The sequence below is a fragment of the Cygnus olor genome, chromosome 7 (genome assembly GCF_009769625.2).
Source record: "Cygnus olor isolate bCygOlo1 chromosome 7, bCygOlo1.pri.v2, whole genome shotgun sequence".
Lineage (NCBI taxonomy): Eukaryota > Metazoa > Chordata > Aves > Anseriformes > Anatidae > Cygnus > Cygnus olor.
In genome coordinates this window covers 35,713,380-35,733,147 of record NC_049175.1, presented here as the reverse complement: position 1 = coordinate 35,733,147, position 19,768 = coordinate 35,713,380, and the positions used below count along the sequence as shown (strand labels likewise).

Sequence of the window (19,768 nt, the reverse complement as noted above, 5' to 3'; positions counted from 1 at the left end):
ACAGTTCTTTAGTCCACGTTAAAACAATTTCTGAAGACACGATGCTTTTACAGTGTACTGCAGTGCATGCAGTTACAAAGAAAAAAAAAAAAAAAAAGGAGGGAATGGGGTTGAGGCGAATTTCTCAGCAGCAGTTTGTAGAGACAAACCTTCTTGCCTGGCTCCGCTCTCCCACTTGAGAAATTTTAACATGGGAAAGAGAATTAAACCCAGCATGCTATTCAGGTAGATCTTAAAGCAACTGGACTTTTGAAGATCCTCTGGGGAAAAGGAAAGTTAATTAATGGTGTATCGTCTCGAGAGTGTCTTCCTGAAGCCCCGGAGGTGCCAGCTAAAGCCATTACTGCCTCATTTACAGTGACAGTTGTCTCAACTCTGCTGTTGCTCCCTTAGTTTTCAGGGCAGAAGGAGTCAGCTCCTCATTAAATATTTGTATTTCTTCAGAGCTTTTTTGTTTTCCAACCTCTTTCATTAAGAGACCTTAATGAAATACTTATTCCATTAAGAATTCAATCCCTGCTGCTGGATAATTTTTCTTCCATAAAAATATATCAAGATGAAAACAATGTTACATCCCTGATGGGATCACCCTAGCACCACAGCTACTAATCAGCCTTTGGCTGACTTTTCTTTTTCACAACCAAATGCTTTAGGGATATATATATATATATATATATATATATATATATATATATTTATTTATTTAATTTCTTCTTCTCTACCCCCAGTGATATATATATATGTGTATATATATATATATTTTTTTTTTCTGGTTTTAGGACACCCGTTTTACCCTTTCCTTCTAGGTTCCTGATTCTTGATTTCACTGATATCTACCGGAGATATCTCTTGGGCAAGGCATAGTCATTCAGATCCCTAAAAAGAATGGCATTGCTGTAAGAGGTATATGACGCAGAAGACTTAAATCTCAATTGTAGTGGCTTGGTTCTGCTGTGGGCATAGCAGCAAGGGAAATTCAGTTGAGCAACTTCAGTTTTGTCAGTAAAATATAAATGCAATGAAACGTATCTTGGATTTCAAGAGTAATTCCAGTCTCCTACATTGCATCATCTCAGTTGAGCAGAAGGCAGGAGGAATGAATATAATTTTTACCTGTATTTCTTTATGAGATGAATTAATGAGTTTCTGCTGTCATTTACAGTGAGAAATACGGAGAGTGCGTATTATTTTCAGGATCTCAAGAGTGCGAGAAAATTTCAGAAGCATGAAATATCTCACCCCCTTAGCAAACCCTTTTGCTCGGTTGTTTTATAGCCAGCAGGAGAAAACTGCTGGAACTTTCTCTGAAAATTGATGACTACTGGTAAAGATATCCTAATGATTTGGGTCACTTTGAATTATAAAAGTCACCATTGTACTCCTGACTATTAACTGTTTCCAGAATACAGTGCTGTAAGTGTCAAACCCGAATGATGTGTAGTGCATTTAGCTAACCTCTGACTCAAAACATATCTGTCTGTAAGGTAACACCCCCGTGATGAGAAGTGCAGATACTTGGTGGGGTGTCCTGAGCAGACACGGCACTCCCAGCCCATGCTGATGGGGTCAAGGGTAAGACTCTGCAGTCTCCTCACACTTTCTGAGACTACAAAATCATTTTAAAATTTTTGAAGTATTAGGTGAGAAACTTCGGGAAAGAAAATTAAGTAGTTGGAAAAAATTAAATTGCAAATTAAAGAAACCATGCTGTGGAGTTGCCATCCCTAGAGATTTTCAAACGCTGTCTGAACATGGCCTTGACAAGCAGCTCTAGGACCTCTAGCTCCAGACGTCCCTCCAAACTCAGCTATTCTGTGATTCTGTGATTCATGTCAAGCTCATATATGGTGTGGCTCATGAAAATGTCTTCCTCTTCATGAAGGATGACCTCCAGTCTCCTGAGCTGTACCCCATCAGGCCTCTGAGAAGATAAGGCATTGCTGGGCCTCTTACTGCTCCTGAGCCCTTGAAAGATTCCCAGCATGGAAGTAACCTTTCCAGCCTGGGCAGACCAGAAATGCCTGCTGCCTAGGGTATTAAGATGGTCCTCTCTCAAATGGACCACCACAAAACCCTCAGCAGTTCCTTAGATTATGCCCTGTTTCCAGCACCAATCCACGATTGCCACCTGCGCTTCATCAGTCATGAAGCATTACTACCAGCACTACTGAGCCCCTACACCATGCTACACCCAGCTCTGTGTACTTTTCTGGAGTTACACATATTTCTGTCCCTCTCATCAGTTTAATATGAAATACAGAGGCTTCTGAAATGACTGCTCTGCTTGGAGCTCCTTAATGATGAGTGGCCTCTACAAAAGCAACACCCATGGAGCCTTCTCTGCTCTCCCAGGAGTCAGAAGGAGCCCACCCTGGGCAGCTTGGGAACCTGTGCAGGTCAGGCTGAACATCCCCAATTTCCGCTTCTCGTTCTTGTTGAGATGATGTGTTGATGGTGAAGATGACACTGATTTGAACACAAATAACATTGGATACACTTTGTTCATTCCAGCAGAATAAGAGATCCTGTTGTCTCTAGAGAAGCAACCAGGTTGAAATGGAGCAACATTACAAGTGATCTGTAATGTTCACACCAAATCAACTCAGTTTGCTGCAATTTCAGCAGGCTATGACATCAATTACTTTCACTGTGATGAGCTCAAATGGTTAGCTGCATGTAAAATAAAGGTCAGGAGAGCTGGGTGGCTGTACTCCAAGTCATAGCATTATCCTGCAATGGGACAGAGGTGTGCTGGGGACCAGTATAGACCAGTATATGGGAAAATATATGAGCAAACCTCTGAAAGAAAAAAGTTTAACAGCAATAAGGAAACAAAGGCACAATACTTGGCACAGGAGAATTTTTGTTTAAAATTAACTGGGAACATATACCAACATCTTCAGTCCATTTTCCTTTTCTTGGTACATAACATCAAAAGTCAGAATGTGTTTTATCAGCAACTTAACACATAGGGATAAAGGGAAGTAATCTGCAGTCTGAAAGCCCAACCTGTAGCTAGGTTGCACCTGTACATATTTTGTCTATTTTGGGTTTTGGCTAAGGTTCCTTACTTTCGGATTTTAAATGGCCAACCTGGATGTATCTGCAATCAAGACTTAGAGGATTAAGCACACACAGTGAACAAGTTTACACTCAAAGCTTCACCGATTTAATGAACCCAGTGTAAGAGCACAGCTTCCAGCATGATCTGGCAGGGTTCGAGATGTAATGTAGGAATTATCTCCGATAGCAGGTACAGATCTGCACCCCATCAGTGGGGGCTTCCATGGGCAGAGCATGTGGAGTTGTGTTACCGCTGCAGTTGTGGCGAGCCATTAGACTCGGATATCAGATGATGCATTTCATCTTCCGTACTGGGCTGTGAGCCACGTGCCCGGCCTCCATGTGCAGCCAGGATTTGCCTTGCTGCCAGCATGTTTTCTGCTCCACAAGGTGCCCAGAAATATCTGAAGTAAAAGGTGTCTGAATAATCCTCCCGACTAGCAAGCTCAGGTTTGTGGATCTCCATCAAGGACCCAAGTGTCAAGACAGAAGCACAGTGGGTATTTTTTCATAAATATATGGGAGGGGAAGGAATTTACTACACAGGAAGCTAATTGTACTAATTATCTGTTGAAGAGGGAATAGTATATTAAAGTATCAAAAATTGTCACTAATGTGTCATGACGAAACAAAGCATTACGTCATACAAGCAGAAGTTTGGTTTGAAATGTTCAGGAGTCAGGCCTTAGCACTAAATAAAAACACCTTTTTTTTTTTTCTGTATCTTTTACATTGCTTTCTTTTGAGTAGTAAAAAGAAATGTTAACATCAGGTTTTCACTAAATCATGTTTATACTTTTCCATTTGAATTTAGATGGATGAAAACCACAACTGATGTAGTTTTTTTAAGATGTGCAATTAGTAAAAGCTCCATACATTGTGAAAACAGGTTTGTGTGTCTGAAGCAAAAGCTAAGTTTGCATCCTGCACTCTGACCACCTCTCTTCTGAGCCTCATGGCTGAGATTTGAGAAAATCCTTTGCACAGCTAAAAATGTAGCAGTATTTTAATGTAATAAGTGCAGTTCCCCGCGAGGTGCCATTTTCTGACTACCTGTACACTCTACTCATATGAAAAGTAGTGCCTGGATATAGAAAAGTTAAGTGTGCATTTACTCACGGGGCCAGGGGCTGTAACCTGCTGGCGCAGTGCGGGGGTGGTGGACTTGGCAGGGCTAGGCCAAAGGTTGGACTGGATGATTGTAGAGATCTTTTCCAACCTGAGTGATTCTGTGACGTGTTTCTGTTTTGATACTGGTGCAACAAGGCAGTGGACCTGAGTGAGTTGACGAGGTAGGTCTTTTATTTTATGGTGGAAGATAGGTTTGCAAATTGCAGCTGTCTCATCCCATCAGCAAAACTAAAAAAGCTCTGCTTGAGGACAGGAGGGACTATAGCCTCCAGGTAACAATTTTCTCAACAAAAATACAAGCTGCTTTACTGCTGTATGAAGTTTGCTTTCTTTCTCTTATTTCTTTTTCTTCATTTACAGCACTAAGAAATATCCTGGACCATACCTATGCCGATTAGAAAACCTGCTGTGAATTTATACCCTGAGCAGCACAATTTGCAACAACAGGAAAACCCCGAGGCACCCACCACTGATTTATCCCTGCCTCCAAGCAGTGTCTGTCAGCTGCACTCCATCTTTTAAACACCACTAGCGAGTGAGAGCTGAAACTGTAGGAGCAGCCACAGTGTACACTATGCCAAGGAATATCTGAGATTTGGGGAGCTGATGGGTTCTGACACAACCATGTGTGCCCAGACCTCTGGGACTGGTGCTGTGCCCCCCCCAGAACACCAGTCAGTCTGCAGGGGAGCCCACGGAGAGAGACAAGCTATGGAAGAGCCCCTGGGACAGGGACCTGGCCTTGTGTTTGGCCATTGTTTGAGTAGTTAAGGCCATCCAAAATTTCTTGCTGCCCCACAATAGAGCTGTAGGAAATATGTGGGAAACCAGAGGCAGTGTGGGACATGAGTATCTTAGGAGGGTAAGTCAGAAGGTAGGAATACACCGCTTGGCTGGTTTTCACAGAGGTCAGATGCAGCAGTGAAATGGGAAGGGAGTCCTTTCGTGCCAAATAAAAGGTGGTTGTCCACAGCAGGCTATGTGATAGGGACCAGGTGTCCAGGATCGATCAGACGGTGGCTGGGACCACGAGGAAAAGAGATCTCAAATCTGTTTGCATTTCCAGTGGGCACAGTAGTATCAGAACCAGTGCAATTCCTTACCTGGGATGTCCTCTGGCTCAGGAAAGGGGAACTTTGGCACATGAGCAGAGATAAAGATGAGAGTGAGCAGAGGACACCGGAGGAGTTCAGGCTATTAACCTTCACAGCCAGGAATGTCCCTTGCCTTGCATCTGCCTTCCGATTAATGAATTTTGACATATGGAGGTTGAGTTTTCATTACCGTGGTGTAATTTAAGGAGATGTGGGCAAGCAGCTTGCTAGAGCCCCCACCCTTATTTTTCTTTTGCTGTCAGCAGACTTTTCTTCCGCATATGTTGTATTTTCTTTAAAGGGGGAATTACCTGATATTTTTTCCCTCCTACTGTGGTCTTGCCAATGGCTAGTACCAGATAGCTTTAAAAGAAAAAGAAAACTGCCGTTGACTAACAGCCACTGCCTAATGAAAGTGCTGAGTGCCTCAGTGAGCAAGCACTAGCAGAGGTGGCTGGTGCTGGTGTCGTGTCCTGTTCACCTGTGTGGATTCAAGCTGCTTTAAAGCTATCTTCTGTGAGCATTTCGTGGGCTCCAGCTCTGTCACCTCTCCAGTGTACCTATTCCGGATAAAAGCCCAGTCAAGGAAACACTTAAAGCAGCTCCTTGACTTTAAATATTGAAATCTAACCGCCTCAGTAGGAATTAAATTAAGCACATGCTGTTCTTAATAAGCATGATTTTCTGAACCATTTCTTACTCTAAAAAAAGCACAAAATCTTTCCCATAATGTTCTACCAGGTAGTAAGACGCTACGATTACCTGGCTTGCCATCCCAAATCACTAGCTTCAAAACTCCCTTTCATGTCTCGTATCTTAACAAGCCATGAGATGTTTAATTATCTCATTACAGAAACAGAAGTGTGAAAAAGAGACGTAAAGGAAGGCAGTGGGTCTGGCCAGGATTACAAGGGGAACCTGAAGGGCCAGGCCATGTAATTTAAAAAAAGCCCATCGTTTAAAATTGCTCGGGTGAATCTGAAACCTTTAATTAAAGTATTAAAACTCCTCATCCTTGAGGCTGCTTCTGTCTTCATGGCAATCCGGACAAATCTGCCCCGAGGCCTCCTGGAGCAAGGAGGGTTGCAAGCAGCACCCGAGGTGAAGTGGAAGCGCCGGAGCTGCTCGGGGCAGGCGATGGAGTTAATGCGCACCTCGGCCCCAATAAAGGGCTGCCTGTAAAAGCTGATGGCAAGCCAAAACCTACAGGTTCAGAGAAAAATAAGCGTGGGCCACACTGAGCAATCAATACATATTGAGAAGTCTCCTTGACAGTAAGAATCCTAACCAGTTACAGCCCGGGGTTCTCACGATGTACCCGTATGACTTTGGATCAACACAGCTCTTACACCGCCAGAGGAAACATTTACAGGGAAGAATAATTTTTCCCCAAACAACTTTCACGTGTGATTTTCTGTTTGCTTTTTTGATTGCACTATTTTTTTATAAACTATACCAGGAACAAGGGAACAAAGCAGGGCTGTCACTTCTGGGTCTTGCCCCTATTTTATGTGGTACAAGACAGCAGCTGAGCAAATCTCCTCTGCAGAACAGTCATCTACACACCCAGGCACTGTAAAGAACTTTTAAACAGACATTAATTAGATTCAGGTTTAAGGAAAATCCTCTTTATGTAGATGAGAAACTCCAGGGTAGAGTTATAGGACGTTTCATAAAATCCCTGATAAAATTTAAAATTTATTGATCTTTCAGAAAACACTTTAAGGAAAGAAAAAAAAAAAACTATATATATAGTTTGGCCATGTATTGTCATTTTGAGAGAAAAATAGAATGAGCTGCTGAAAAGATCAGATTAGTCCTTTTAGGTAGACATGGACAGGGACACATCAAGACAACATTCTCTGGTAGCATTTACATACTGCAGCAGGATCAGGGAGCGTACAATCCCCGTTAAGGCCATGTGATCTTAAAAGTCAACACCACGGTGCATTCGGACTATAATTCATTTTTTCCACCACCCCATTATATCATTTCCCCTCACTACTCCCACCTCAGCCTCAGTTCGGCACTTCCAGGACAAGTCATTCATACCTAACCTGCCTTCACAAAGAGTCCACCTGGGTATTTTCCTCTGGTGCTGTCACAACTACCACCATCTCCCGCAGCGTGAATTTCTATACAACAAGGAACTGACTGGAAAGGATGAATTTTCTGTTGTTTTTTATGTAACGTCTCACTTTCCCTTCAGCCCTTGTCCGATTGACTCCAAGGCAGTGACTAGCACATGGGAATTCAGATTAAGTGCATTTCTGAGGGAAATATCTTTAACTATAGGAAAGGTTAAAAAACCTTTTCAGCACAATCCTGAATTCCTTGTGAACCCGAAAGTCCCACTGATGCTCACAATCAATGAAATTCAAAATCTGTAGTCCCAAAGCCTGGATTTGGAACAGACTAAAATCTATTGTTGCGTGTGTTGATTTTACCTACACAGTACAGCTGTACAAAATTTGTCTGTACCCACTCTTTTATTTATTGCATTTATTACGGAGCTCTCCTGGTAAGGGATAGTCACTCTAAGAACAGAGAATTCTTGCTTTTGCAATTAGATTAAAATATAGCTAGGATTAAAATTCTAGGGGTCAAGACTCGGTAAATAAACCACAGCTGGTAGTTTGGGAATATTCTTAAAACCCCCAAACTCTCTCCTTTTCAGCTACTGTCTCGTTCTGCTGAGATGGCAGGGACAGCACGGACAGCCCCTGTGTGCTTTTGGAGCTCATCAGACCCTTCCTTTCCCCCCAGCTAACTCGGCAGACACCCCGCAGGCACTGTTTGCACGCAACCGAAATGGTTGCACGCAACCGAAATGGTTGCACCCTCATGAGAGGGAGGTCATTGTGCACTCCCGAGCTTTGCCCAATGCCTTCCGTGAGGAAAAGCTGCCGGGGCTGACGAGCAAATTCTGCACGGCTGTTCTTTGTGAAGACACCCATTGTCTGCGAGGAGCAGGAGCAAGCGCTCCCAACCCGCCTGGCTTTGGACCTGCGGCCGGTCCCACACTGCAGTCCAAGAACGAAATGTTCTGCACATGAGCACAGAGCCAGTGGCCGCGTCCTGGCCCCACAGCACGGCCGGTTCCTGGAAAGATGAGATACGGTTACCTGACAGTCCCTTCTCGTTCTTGCATCGGCCAACGTGATGCTCTCAAGTAAAGAAATCGTGGCTATCTCATCGTGCTGAAATCTAACTGGATAAAGAAACTGCCTAATTCCTTATCTCTGTAGTTTCATCCATGAATAATGAACCCACACTGTTGTTATCTACTGCCAGTACTAAAGCATCCCCTGTAAAAAGCACAAGACAGAAAATGTAACACAAACTATGGATGAATAATCATTTCATACCATTAACTATGAGATTTCCTAAACTGTTCCATAGTATGTTGATATAAGCCCAAGTCTCCAGCATGTCTTTGTTTAAATGCACCATGAACACCATTTCTTGCTCTGCTTGGGCATGCTGTCAGGTAGTGACACCTTTCAACCCCAATAGCACCGAAATGCTGGGATTTGTAATTTTTCCTGTAAGAAGCTTTTTACAAACAGCAGACTATTAAAAAAAGAAATTTGACTGTGTAAACTTAACACAGAATTATGGCTGACAAGTTCAGCTTGCTATTCTCTTTACTCTGGGTCTACTGAAGTTGGATATTTGCAAATCAAAAAGAAAAACCCAGGTTTCGGCTTTTTTCTTTCCTTTTTTTTTTTTTTTTTTTTTTTGAAACTACAGCAATAATGTTGTTAGCTTTTTATTTGAGAAAAGTGTATTTTTGTCCTAAGCAAGAAAGAGTGGGACAGAGGAGACAGAGCCACGAGGGAAAGGCAGCAGACTGTATAATTCTCAGCTTTGCTTTCTTCAAACTCAGAGACCTTCGAGGAGCAACTGGGAAGCAGGACACAGGCACTGGGCACTGGTGAGCAGGTGCGGGCAGCCAAAACCCTCACGTTTCAGGTCTTAAAGGAAAAGACCAAATGAAAAGTGGGGCTGTGGACCACTACGGTTAAACTTTTCTGGAGCTTTGGAAAAAACATGGAGCTGGGACGTCCCGTACGAGGTGGGAGAGCCAGCGGTGGACGTGGGGGGGATCGGGCAGTGGGGGATCACGGGGATCGGGCTGCAGGGGGATCACCCTGCGAGCCTCTGCCAGGGCGGCCAGCGGGGAACCCGGCAATTAAAGAGCTCCCCAGCGGGGATCCGGCGCAGTTTTGGACGCTCGATTAAAGCTGAAATTCTTCGTATAAATTAGCGTCAGCTCCGCGGGCTGACACAAAGATGAGCTTTTGTGTTTGGAAAAAAAGAAACCGGTGGTGGTGGGGGGGGGTTATGCAGAAGGACCCCACGGCAGCCCCGGCCCCGGGGGGGGGGGGGGGGGCGGGGGGCACATCCCACTGACCCTCCCCGCACCCCCGGCACCTGCCGGCCCAGCCACGTCGGGGGACCAAGGTTAACTTCCCCCGGGGCTGGATATTAAAGCCCTTCCGAGGTGTCCGTGGGACGGGACGGGACGGGACGGGACGGGACGGGACGGGACGGGACGGGAGGGACCGGACGGGTCGGGCCGCCTCAGCCCACGGGGGTGGGCGTGGGGTTACAGGTCCCCGACGGGGAGAGCTTCCCGCAACCCCCCCGGCTTGGCTCCCAGCACACACACAGCCCTCGTTCCGCCTCTGTCAGTTTATATCTCTACAAAAATGTACATTTCCGCGCTACAAAAACGCTCCTCGAGGAGCAAATCGCCGCCGGGGGTTGGGTGGGGGGGGGAGGGGGTGCCGCGCTCACGCCTGGGCCCCGGCGCGGCCGAAGGGGGCCCCGCTGGAGCTGAAGCCGCCGGGGGGGCCCCGCAGCCCGGCCGGGCAGGAGGAGCCTCCCGGGGCCCCGCCGCTGCTCCCCGCCCCGTCGGGCGGTCCGGCGTCGGGGCGCCTCTTCCTCTTCCTCCTGAAGGTGCCGTTGTCAAACATCTTCTCGCAGTTGGGGTCGAGGGTCCAGTAGCTGCCTTTGCCTGCGGAGAGAGGAAGAGCCCCAAGCCCGTCGGCCGCGGCCCGGGCCCCGACGGGGTGGGGGGGGGGGGGGGTGGTCTCGGCTCGGCTCTGCTGCGACCCCATCCCCTCCGGGGCGCCTTACCCGGGTCGTCGTCGTCCCGCGGCACCTTCTTGAAGCAGTCGTTGAGGGAGAGGTTGTGGCGGATGGAGTTCTGCCAGCCGGCCTTGCTCCGCTGGTAGAAGGGGAAGGTGTCGGCCACGAACTGGTAGATCTGGCGCAGGGTGCGGCGCCGCCCGGGCGCGCTGTGGATGGCCATGGCGATCAGCGCCGAGTACGAGTAGGGCGGCCGGGGGCTCTCCGGCGGCGGGCAGGGGGCGGCGGGGCCGCCGAGCCACGGGCAGGGGGCGGCGGGCGAGGGCCGGGGCCGGGGCAGGCTTAGGGTGAGGGGCAGGGGCAGGGGGAGGCCGGCCGGGCGGCCCGCCCCGTCCAGCAGCAGCTCCCGGCCGTGGGGAGGCGGCCCGAAGGCGTGCATGCTCCCGCAGCGCCCCGCTCCCTGCCCGCCCCGTTATATAGAGCCCCCCGCCCCGCGGGGACGGCCCCCCCCCGGGGTCCGCACCCCAGCCCCCCCCCCCCGGCTGCACCCCCGTGCGGGGTCTGCGGGGCTGTGGCACAGCAGTGGTAAAGCCCAGGCGCCCTTCGGCGAGCGCTGACTCGCAGCAAATGAATGCACTTGCGATAAACCATCAGCGCGCTCTCCTGTATTTCAGTACAAAACAAAAAATATTGTCACTCGAAAATTGAAATTTCCCATTGCAAACCCCCTGAAAGCATGTGTAGTCCTGTACGTACACGTGTTCCTAATACCAAACTCCTTAACTCAAACTGGACTCCTCTCCATGATGAGGAAATTCAGTGTGCTCACACCCTTGCTGGCCCACAGACAGAGCTGTAGCAAAACAAAACAAAACAAAACAAAACAAAAACAAAACAAAAAACAAAACAAAAAAAAACACCACAAACAAAAAAACAAGAAATTCGGTGTGGGAGTTGGGTTTTCTGTTTGGCCTGGTGCCCACAGCCTGGGTTAGAAGAGGAGGAAAGGACTTTTTTTCTTTTGGTACTGCTGGCATTAAACTTAAGGTGAAATTTGCACTCTGCTTTGCTCAACATCGAACCGTGCACCTGTACCACGTTGGTGGCATACTGCAGCCAAATGGTTTCTACTTTGAATCATTCAAAATGATTTCAAATGTGCATAACTTGATTCTCACTCTTTTTTTTTTTTTTTTTTGACATATGCATGGCATCCTATAAAAAGTTTTCTTCTGCATTTCTTATTCTCCAGCAAAAGCAGACTTTGGGGTTATGCTTTTCCCACCAATGTTGAAACAGCGAGAAGAAAATCACCTGAAATTGTTCATCTTTTATAGAAAACATCAGTTGATGAAAAAAAAATATTTTAAATTCTACTTGTGTATATTCTCGTGCTGAGAGTACCTCCATCTTTTAGAAATTTCAGACTAGTCCTGAGACATACAGGAAAAATGGCTTTATCAGTAGCTATAGCTATAGAGAAATGTAAATGGGCTACTGATCTGTGGTAAGGAACTAAAATACTTCAGGTGACATTTCATACAAATAAAATCATTTCCAATTCTTAATCCACAACCTGTATTCTGGGTCTGCAAATGCAGCTGTGAAAGAACATCTGTATCACTAGCTCTTTGCATTTTCAGTACCATTCATGTCTGAAACACTTTTTTTCTAGACCATTATACTCTGTGTGTGTAAAATTCACATTCCCGTGGCAGGTCGGTGTCATCCAGTGCGCTCTCCCTGGGAGCGGCTCAAACCAGATGCTCCAGAGACCTGAGAAACACTTAGGAGATCGAGTTTCTTCCTAATGCAAGACAGCGGATAGCTTTTGCCCTGGAGCATGAGCATTATAACACATTTCACATATATATATATGGGTGCTATAACCCATTTTACATGTAGATGTATGCATATAGGCTTATGTCAAGCCCCTATGCCAAGCCAAGGGTTCGACTTCTTTCCGACCTGCTCAGAGCTGACCATACCTCCTGCACCCATGGCTTTGCTGGGGCCACTGCCCTGGCCCTTGCCATGTCGCGATAATTTGATAGTGAAGGCTTACTGCTGACCTTCAGGCCATGCAGCAAGGCACACCAACGTGTCCGAACTTCCAAAATAATGCTTGCAAAAAACATGCCAGTTGTCTGTAACCGTGGCCATTTGCACCTTTGTGAGGTGGAAAAAAAAAAAAAAGTAAAAAAGTTGAAAACCTTACTCTGTAACAAATAGTTTTCACTGAACACTTATGCATGTTCACTGAGAAATTACGAATAACTACTACTGACAGGGGATTCAGACCAACTGGTAAATTTAGGCATATTTTTAGAAGACCCATCTTCAAATCCCAGGTGGGCGAGGGGTGATACTCCTTCCAGCTCCATGAGGTCAGCTCAGCAAACAACCAGCCGCTGTTCCCTGATCTCTCTGCTCTTGTTGATGTCGCAGGGACACCCAGCCCCAGGTCGCCCCCCAGGATCGTGGAGTGGCTGCCCACGGGTTTCTCGGGAAGGCAGGTTTGTGTCCTGTGCCCCTGCTTGGCTATGCCCTGCCCGTCCATGAGCTACAGCTGCCACCCCAGGGAGAGGCAGGATGTGTTCGTAGCCATCGGGTCAGAGGAGCCGGGCACTGTGGTGGCATTTGTGTTCGTCCTGTGCCTCGTGGCAAACTTCAGCGTGGGCTGGCTGAGTTTTCCTGTAGGTTTCAGACATCTGCCGTGTAAGCGAGAGAATGCATTTAATGTATTTTCTAAGGGCAGAAATGTACAAGTCTGCAGAGAGCTCGTTAAATTCTCCCTTCCTCGGTAAAGCTGACCCCCCCAGGACACGAAAGCACTTGCACGCACTGTGTTTGTTACTGCTGGCTGCTTCTGGCTTCGCAGGAACCCTTTTACTAGGAGGCAGCAACCTCTGCTCAACACCTAAATACAGCTCCTAAACCGCTTTACGATACCTGACCCGTGGGAAAAATACCTCCAGCTCTCGCCGTGGGAGAGGCACCAGCTTGCAACTTGTCTTTGCTTCTGCTACAGCTTCACCCGAAATCCCCAGCTGGAAATTTCCCGGGCGGAGCCGTGGGGTGGGAGGAGCGGCACCCCGCAGCTCCCCGCACCCCGCAGCTCCCCGCACCCGGCCGCGAGCCGCGGGGCTGCGGTGCCACCTAGCGGGGTGCTGGCTGCCGCCGGCCGGCCTCGCACCGCCTCGCCCCGGCTTGCTGGCTGAGCAGCGTCCCCTCGCATCCCGTGTGGGTTATTGCAGTTGTAGCAGGGGCCGCAGCAGCGGAGTGCGGCGGTCCCGTAGCTGCAGCGGGCGCGGTGAGTGGTTGGGGCGCCGTGCGGTCAGCGCTCGGTGCCTGGGGCTGGTGGTGGGGCCAGGTAAAAGGAAGGCACCCCGGTGGCTGTGCCCTGGCTCAGCGCCTCCAGCCCATCCCAGTCCGTTACGCCAGGCCTTTCAAGCAAACAGGGCAAGCTACAAAAGAGGAGCACTCTTTCTGAAGTCAGGGTAGCGAGAAACAAACCTGCCACGTTAAAACTCAGAGCCCGTTATGCCAATGCCAGGAGTTTTTCCAGTTTCTGTCACCTACCTTAAAATGAGTACCTGGAAAACCTCTCCATCCCCCAAAACAACAGCAGAAAAGCAGGCAACTCCCAAAGCACGTTAGGTCCAAGATTAAATACCACCACCACTCAATACTGAGCATTTTCCCCAGATGTTGCGGTGAGGGTTGGCAGGTCCACCAGGCATCGCCGTAGGTACCACACCTCCCACGGCACATCTTGTTAGTTGAAAATCCTCCCGCTGGGGTCAGGCAGGGCACTTCGCCCACCTCCAGGGCCAAGTCCTCCTTGTAGGAGGATTGACTCCTCTGCATCGCTTCTCAACACGTTCCCTTGTTTGTGCAGCCAAAATAGTGCAGGTAAATCTGAAGAGGGGTGGTGGTTACAGAGCCCGTTTGTGCTGCTCACTTGGGAGGGGGCTGAGGGAAGACTGAAAGGCAGCAGTTCACTGGAACAAAGCGTTCTGTAACTTTCTGGCGGAGCTGATTGAAAGGTGGGCGGTTTGCACCAAAAACATCAGTCTGCGATTTCTCCTGAAACGGCGCGCTTTAGAATAAACTCCCCTCATTAAAAATACAAAGAAGTGGGAGAAGGTGGAATATAAACACACAATGAGAGATGACAAACAACACGTAATTTAGCATGAACTACTCACAATTTATCAAAACAGAAAGAAATTCAGCAAATATTGTGAATACGAACCCAAATATTATTTTGAATTTAACACAGCTCTGCTCGTTTGGCATTGCAATTACTAGCTAACAAATGGGCATTTTTCAGGTCAATCAAGCTTGAGCCAATTAGGCTGTGGCAATTAACTAAATTAAGTCTAAAATTAGAATTCACATAATCTCAGCAATTATGGTTTAATCCTGTAATGCATCTCTTAAAAGAAACCAATAAGAAAGACAGATCTACTGGAGTTTGCAACATTTCAACTACACAATGCATTATAATTTATTTTGATATCTAACATTCAGCAGATCAGGCAATACTTTTCCATGGCTACATTAAGAATGGCTTAGTACGAGAGAAGTGGCATTTGCATTTTTCAGTCTACTGTGTCTCAGAATAATAGAATTTGCATACATCAAAGGTTTTGGCATCATATGCAGCTCCTGAGATGTCATGTCCTGATTATTTGAATGTATATACTTTGCATGGCTAAATCATTTCATTTATATGCACTTCTGATTGTTCATGAAAATTTATGGGTTGGAGTTCTTCCATAACTTTTCCTCTACCTTTATCAGAGTTCCAGTATTTAATTCAATCAGTTAATTTTCTTCCTGTCCATATATAAATATATATATATGCACATAAAAAGTTGTAACAGCAATTTTTACTTAATTAAAAGTTTTTAACGTCTTCTTTCAGAAACATCTGCAATTTCTATTGGCTTTATCAAAACTAAGCTTTTATCTTTCATTGCTTGAAAAAAGTACCAGTAATCTGAAATGTGTGCACACCTGCGATACCTCAGAGGAAGAAGAGGCAGCATCTCCAATGCAGAACGTTTTATCATCGACAGCTGGCAAATGGTAAAGCTCAGCGGGACAGCTCGGTTGCTTCACGCACGTGATTCAAGATGCTGAAGTTATGGGTGACTTGTAAGTGATTCACATCACAAAGCAATAAATGCAACGAGATCACCTGGCCCACCGACAGGCTTTTGGTAGTGTCTCAGGTCCCTCCATGAAGTTGCGGTGTGCCACAGCCCACAGCTTGGGGTTAAATAATGGGAATCACTTCTATTGAAGCAGGATGTGCGCCCGGCTGTGTTCCTGGACAGCCTGGAGGAAGGGGCTGTCATTCCCAGCCACAAGCCTGTGGTCAGAGGAAAAATCCTCCTGCTGGCCAGGCGGAGAGCTTGGGGTGAGGATTCCTTGGCTGTGGGGCAAAGGAAAAGTGCGGATGCATCCTGGCTGGGTGGGCAAATCAGTGTCTTAAACCAGCAGGTATACAGCTTCGCTCTGAAAACAATCACCCAGTTGCTGCTATTGGAAATTTAACTTTCAGGCATGCATCAAGCACAGAAGTGAGAAGATGTGGCACATAACAGCAGGTGCTGAACCTAACATTCACGTCCGCCTCCTTAAGTTAGTGTTGTTAATTCCTCAGTAAGTGGCTTTTCTGGGCTGTAAAAACATGAATCTCTGCGAAACAAAAGCAGGACATGATGAAAAAAAGAAATAAGGGGGCACCAATAACATTTTGTTTTAACGTTTCAGAAATTTAAAGTCACAAGCACAAAAGAGAGTTAGCACCTTCCCAACATGGTAAGACTACATTTCTTCATTGTTTTCTTTCAGTCTAGATCTTTAGACTTTGGTCAGTGTTTTTTTTTTTTTTTTTTTTTTTTTTTTTTTTTTTTCTCTCTCTCATTAAAATGATCCTGGATCAGGACCTGAAATTCAGAAGAGGTTGCCTTGAAAAATAAATCGACTGCAGCATCATTAGGGAGCAAACGTGCTGCAAATCATTCAGCAGCAATTTGGACATGAAAAGGGTCCGGTAGGAAGCTCTCCATATGCTCCAGCCAAACACTTTCTGCCTTCCGGTATGATTGGGGTATGAGATGCCTGCCAGGAAAATCTATCTGAAAGAAAGTGGGAAATGCATTGATTTGTTTGTCTTCCTTTGTCCATTACATTTCATATTAAAGAGCTGTCTTCTTTAGTATGATCTTGCATGGTTATATGGTTATATATTCTATGCATGTGGAATATTTTTCAGAAAATCCATTTTAGAACTGCTTTTAAAATGTCACTGGTGTTATGTTTCATCTATTTCCACCTATAACTCCAGGCATCTTTAGTACTGTGACCTCAAAAAAAAGAGCAAAATTATAATTAATGCCTTTTAGAAATATCTAAAATGACCCAAAATAACTTTTTCAGACACAACAGGATTTCATTTTTCAACACTCAAATTTCATGTTCTGCCAGAGTTAGAAAACATGTAGTATAAAAGCATGGGTTATATAAAATAGGACATACAAATATTTTAATGCTCAGTATATTACATTTCTATTTCACTTTTATTTCCTATTTTATTTCAGCTCTTCAGGGATCTGGTATAGAGAGACCCTTTCAATTTGATAGTGTTCAGACATCAATATAAAGTGTCTGGTCTGTTGAATTCTGGAGGCGTAACATCTGCCTTTTACTGAGAAAAAAATAAAGAAATATTATTTTATGTATTTTATGGAAAGACCGTCAAACTGTAGTGGCCCTTACTACAAATCTTTTACACATTAGCACCTAGATGGAAGGGGGATGCAACCCTCATTTCAGTGGTAGAATTTGTTGTGGTTGCAGCACCAGGACAATTTGTCTGTTTATGAGAGAAGAATGAAGAAGTCAAAGGGTTTCTTCTCCACATTCAGTAAAAAAACACATTTGCCCCAAAATTCCCAACCACCTCTCCTGAAGAGCTGGTGTCGCTCCTTTTCCCAAGGAGCATCTCCTTTCCCATTATGCCCACGGACTAAACAGAAGATCAGTATCAAATGTTGGATGTCCTGTAGCAGTGCCAACACAGAAGGGGCAGCACTTTGAGAGCATCTTGTGCTGCTGCAATGGATCAACAAGGAACCTCTTTTTATTTTTTTTAATTTCTTTTTTTTCATTTTTTATTAAGTAGGCTATTCATTACTGCAAAACTCATGTTTAATGGAAAGACATTGCAGAGAATGTCTCCTTGAGGACCTGCTTTGTTTTTGAAAGCCTTTATGAGTGTTTACATCATGCTCTGTGATTTATTTTCAGATTGGCTGAGCCTTGCTGTGCTGGACGGTGGACAAAACCCATTTATTTCCCTGGCCAGGAAGCCCATCTATCAAAGAGAACATGAGGCGTGTTGCCAGCCAGGAGCCCGCGAGCTGGACGTCTGCTCAGCCGCTGATGCCAGCTTGCCCCCCTTTCTGATTTCCGCCCAAAAATTTAGCAAAATAACGGACAATTTCTCCTATATGTAGTACACCAACCATATTGCTGCAGCCAGTGCTGAGGGGTATCTGGAGGAGCAGGGCATGGTAACAAAAGTTCCCCTGAATAAGGCTCGAGCATCCTTGGCTCTCTGTTCCCTTCCTGCTGATCTGCTCACCGTCTGCAGGCACCAGATTATGTAAATTTCTGTCCAGAAATTTACATAATCTTATGAAGGACAGACAGAGAAACTCGCAGCAGAGCTCAGCCCTTACCCCCACTCCTCCAGCTGTTAGCCTCGCATGGAAACACCTCTCTGGTCACTGCAAGGCATTAACAGCTGAGCTTTCAGGCTCCTGGCTTTCTTTGGGGGCAGCTTGAGCTATTAGACAGTTTCATTTTCTGCTGGTTGGTTATGTTTCTTTGAAGTCCACCTTCATTAGTTCCAAGTGACTGCCTTTGGATGACTCTCCCTGGCAGTAGTTCCAAGCCCAAACTCACCTGTTTTCACCAGGCAGTGTCCAATGTCCTGAGGATTTTGCCCGTCATCTCATCAATAAATTTGCTTGACAGTGTTTGTACTTTTAACTGCTCACCTTTAATTCTTCATTTTCTAACTGCTGTATAAAGAAGTCAACAGTTAAAAATATCCAACCTCATTTTGTTGACACACGGAGTATTGCTCATATTTACAAGTCCAGGACCTTCTGCTAGTGGCTGCCGTGTATCTAACACACCACTAAGTGGGATTTGTTTCCTTGCAACACTGGCTTTGCTCCTGTGCAAAGGTATTTGACCCTGAACAAAGCCTAAATGAAAGGAGATTTTTGACATAGCATTTTGCACTTGTTTTGCACATTATAGACAGCTACAACTCACTAACCAAAGTGCAGGGGAGAGATAACCACGCACCTGGAACTCAGATGTGTTTTAGGAGTCAGGAGTTTGTTGAAGGGTTTGAAGCTGTGTACAAATGAAAGTGAGCCAAGGGCTAATTTAACTTGCTGGGGCCTTAGAGCATGCTTGGGGTCACCACTAGGGTCAGAGAAATACACCTTACCTAGAAATAAAATGAAATCTACCCTTTAGCAACACCAAGACTCTTGCCAAATGCAGTCTGCTGAGCTGGAGAATTTGAGCATTGAAAAACTGTTACAAACAGCTGATATAACTGATAACCTGGAAGCACAGAGATGCATCGCCCTTATACAGAAGTGATCTTGGAAGAGAGAAGGCTTGCAGCCAATGTTGGACTTGCATCTGCTGCTGCTATCTTCCTCATATATTAGTGTGGTAAATCACACGCTACATTCAGCACCTTGACCATGATGACCAAAGTGACAGTCTTTTCTAACTGTTCATTACGGTTTATTTTTTGAATTTGATTATAATACCAAAACCAAATTCTTTTTTTCCAGCCCACTTTTTTAAGTAGGCTCCTTACTATACTTTTCATCACAAAAATACAAATAAAAAATAATAACAAGGATTTTAAAAATAATAATAATCCCAGAGGGCAGGGCATGTTAATTTGATGCATTTCGTATATGCAACACCTCAAAGATTCCAGTGATACAAAATCAACCTGAAATCATATTCATGGTTCAGCAAGCCTGTCACTTCCCGTTGAAAGGAAGATCAGGGCTATGTGGCATATCAGATTTATTTATTTTAGATCGTACTTTGCTCTATGTGGTGTAACTGGTAGGAAACTACAAGATCAATTGCTCACTGAAGCATTTCTTACAGAAAAAGAGTCAAGGACGTTACTTCTGAGAAAAATGTTTTAACATCAGGTGCAATATGTTACACAAAGCCCAATTTCTCACTCTCAGTCTCCCCATAGGCTGTTTTTCCAAAAGAGCACCACCTTCCTGTCCCCACATGGACAAAGTTTG

General features: G+C 45.6%; 1 protein-coding gene and 1 long non-coding RNA gene across 2 annotated transcripts; both read right to left on the bottom strand.

Annotated features, from left to right (window-relative positions):
* Positions 1-9,950: 9,950 nt before the first annotated feature.
* FOXI2 (forkhead box I2) lies at positions 9,951-10,824 on the bottom strand. The gene is made up of 2 exons (XM_040564063.1): positions 10,434-10,824; positions 9,951-10,311 (listed from the first exon to the last, which is right to left on the bottom strand). The coding sequence occupies exons 1-2, from the start codon at positions 10,822-10,824 to the stop codon at positions 10,088-10,090; spliced, it is 615 nt and encodes a 204-aa protein (XP_040419997.1). The 3' UTR covers positions 9,951-10,087.
* Positions 10,825-14,064: 3,240 nt separating this feature from the next.
* Positions 14,065-19,293, bottom strand: LOC121072873. Its single transcript, XR_005821418.1, has 3 exons — positions 18,372-19,293; positions 15,411-16,097; positions 14,065-14,474 (listed from the first exon to the last, which is right to left on the bottom strand). It is a non-coding gene; the product is annotated as an uncharacterized LOC121072873 (long non-coding RNA).
* Between the last annotated feature and the right edge of the window lie 475 nt (positions 19,294-19,768).

Coding starts and splice junctions, on each gene's coding strand:
- FOXI2 (XM_040564063.1), bottom strand. CDS start 10,824: ATGCACGCCTTCGGGCCGCCTCCCCACGGCCGGGAGCTGCTGCTGGAC. Junction 10,312..10,433: donor GCGGGACGACGACGACCCGG/GTAAGGCGCCCC, acceptor CTCTCTCCGCAG/GCAAAGGCAGCTACTGGACC.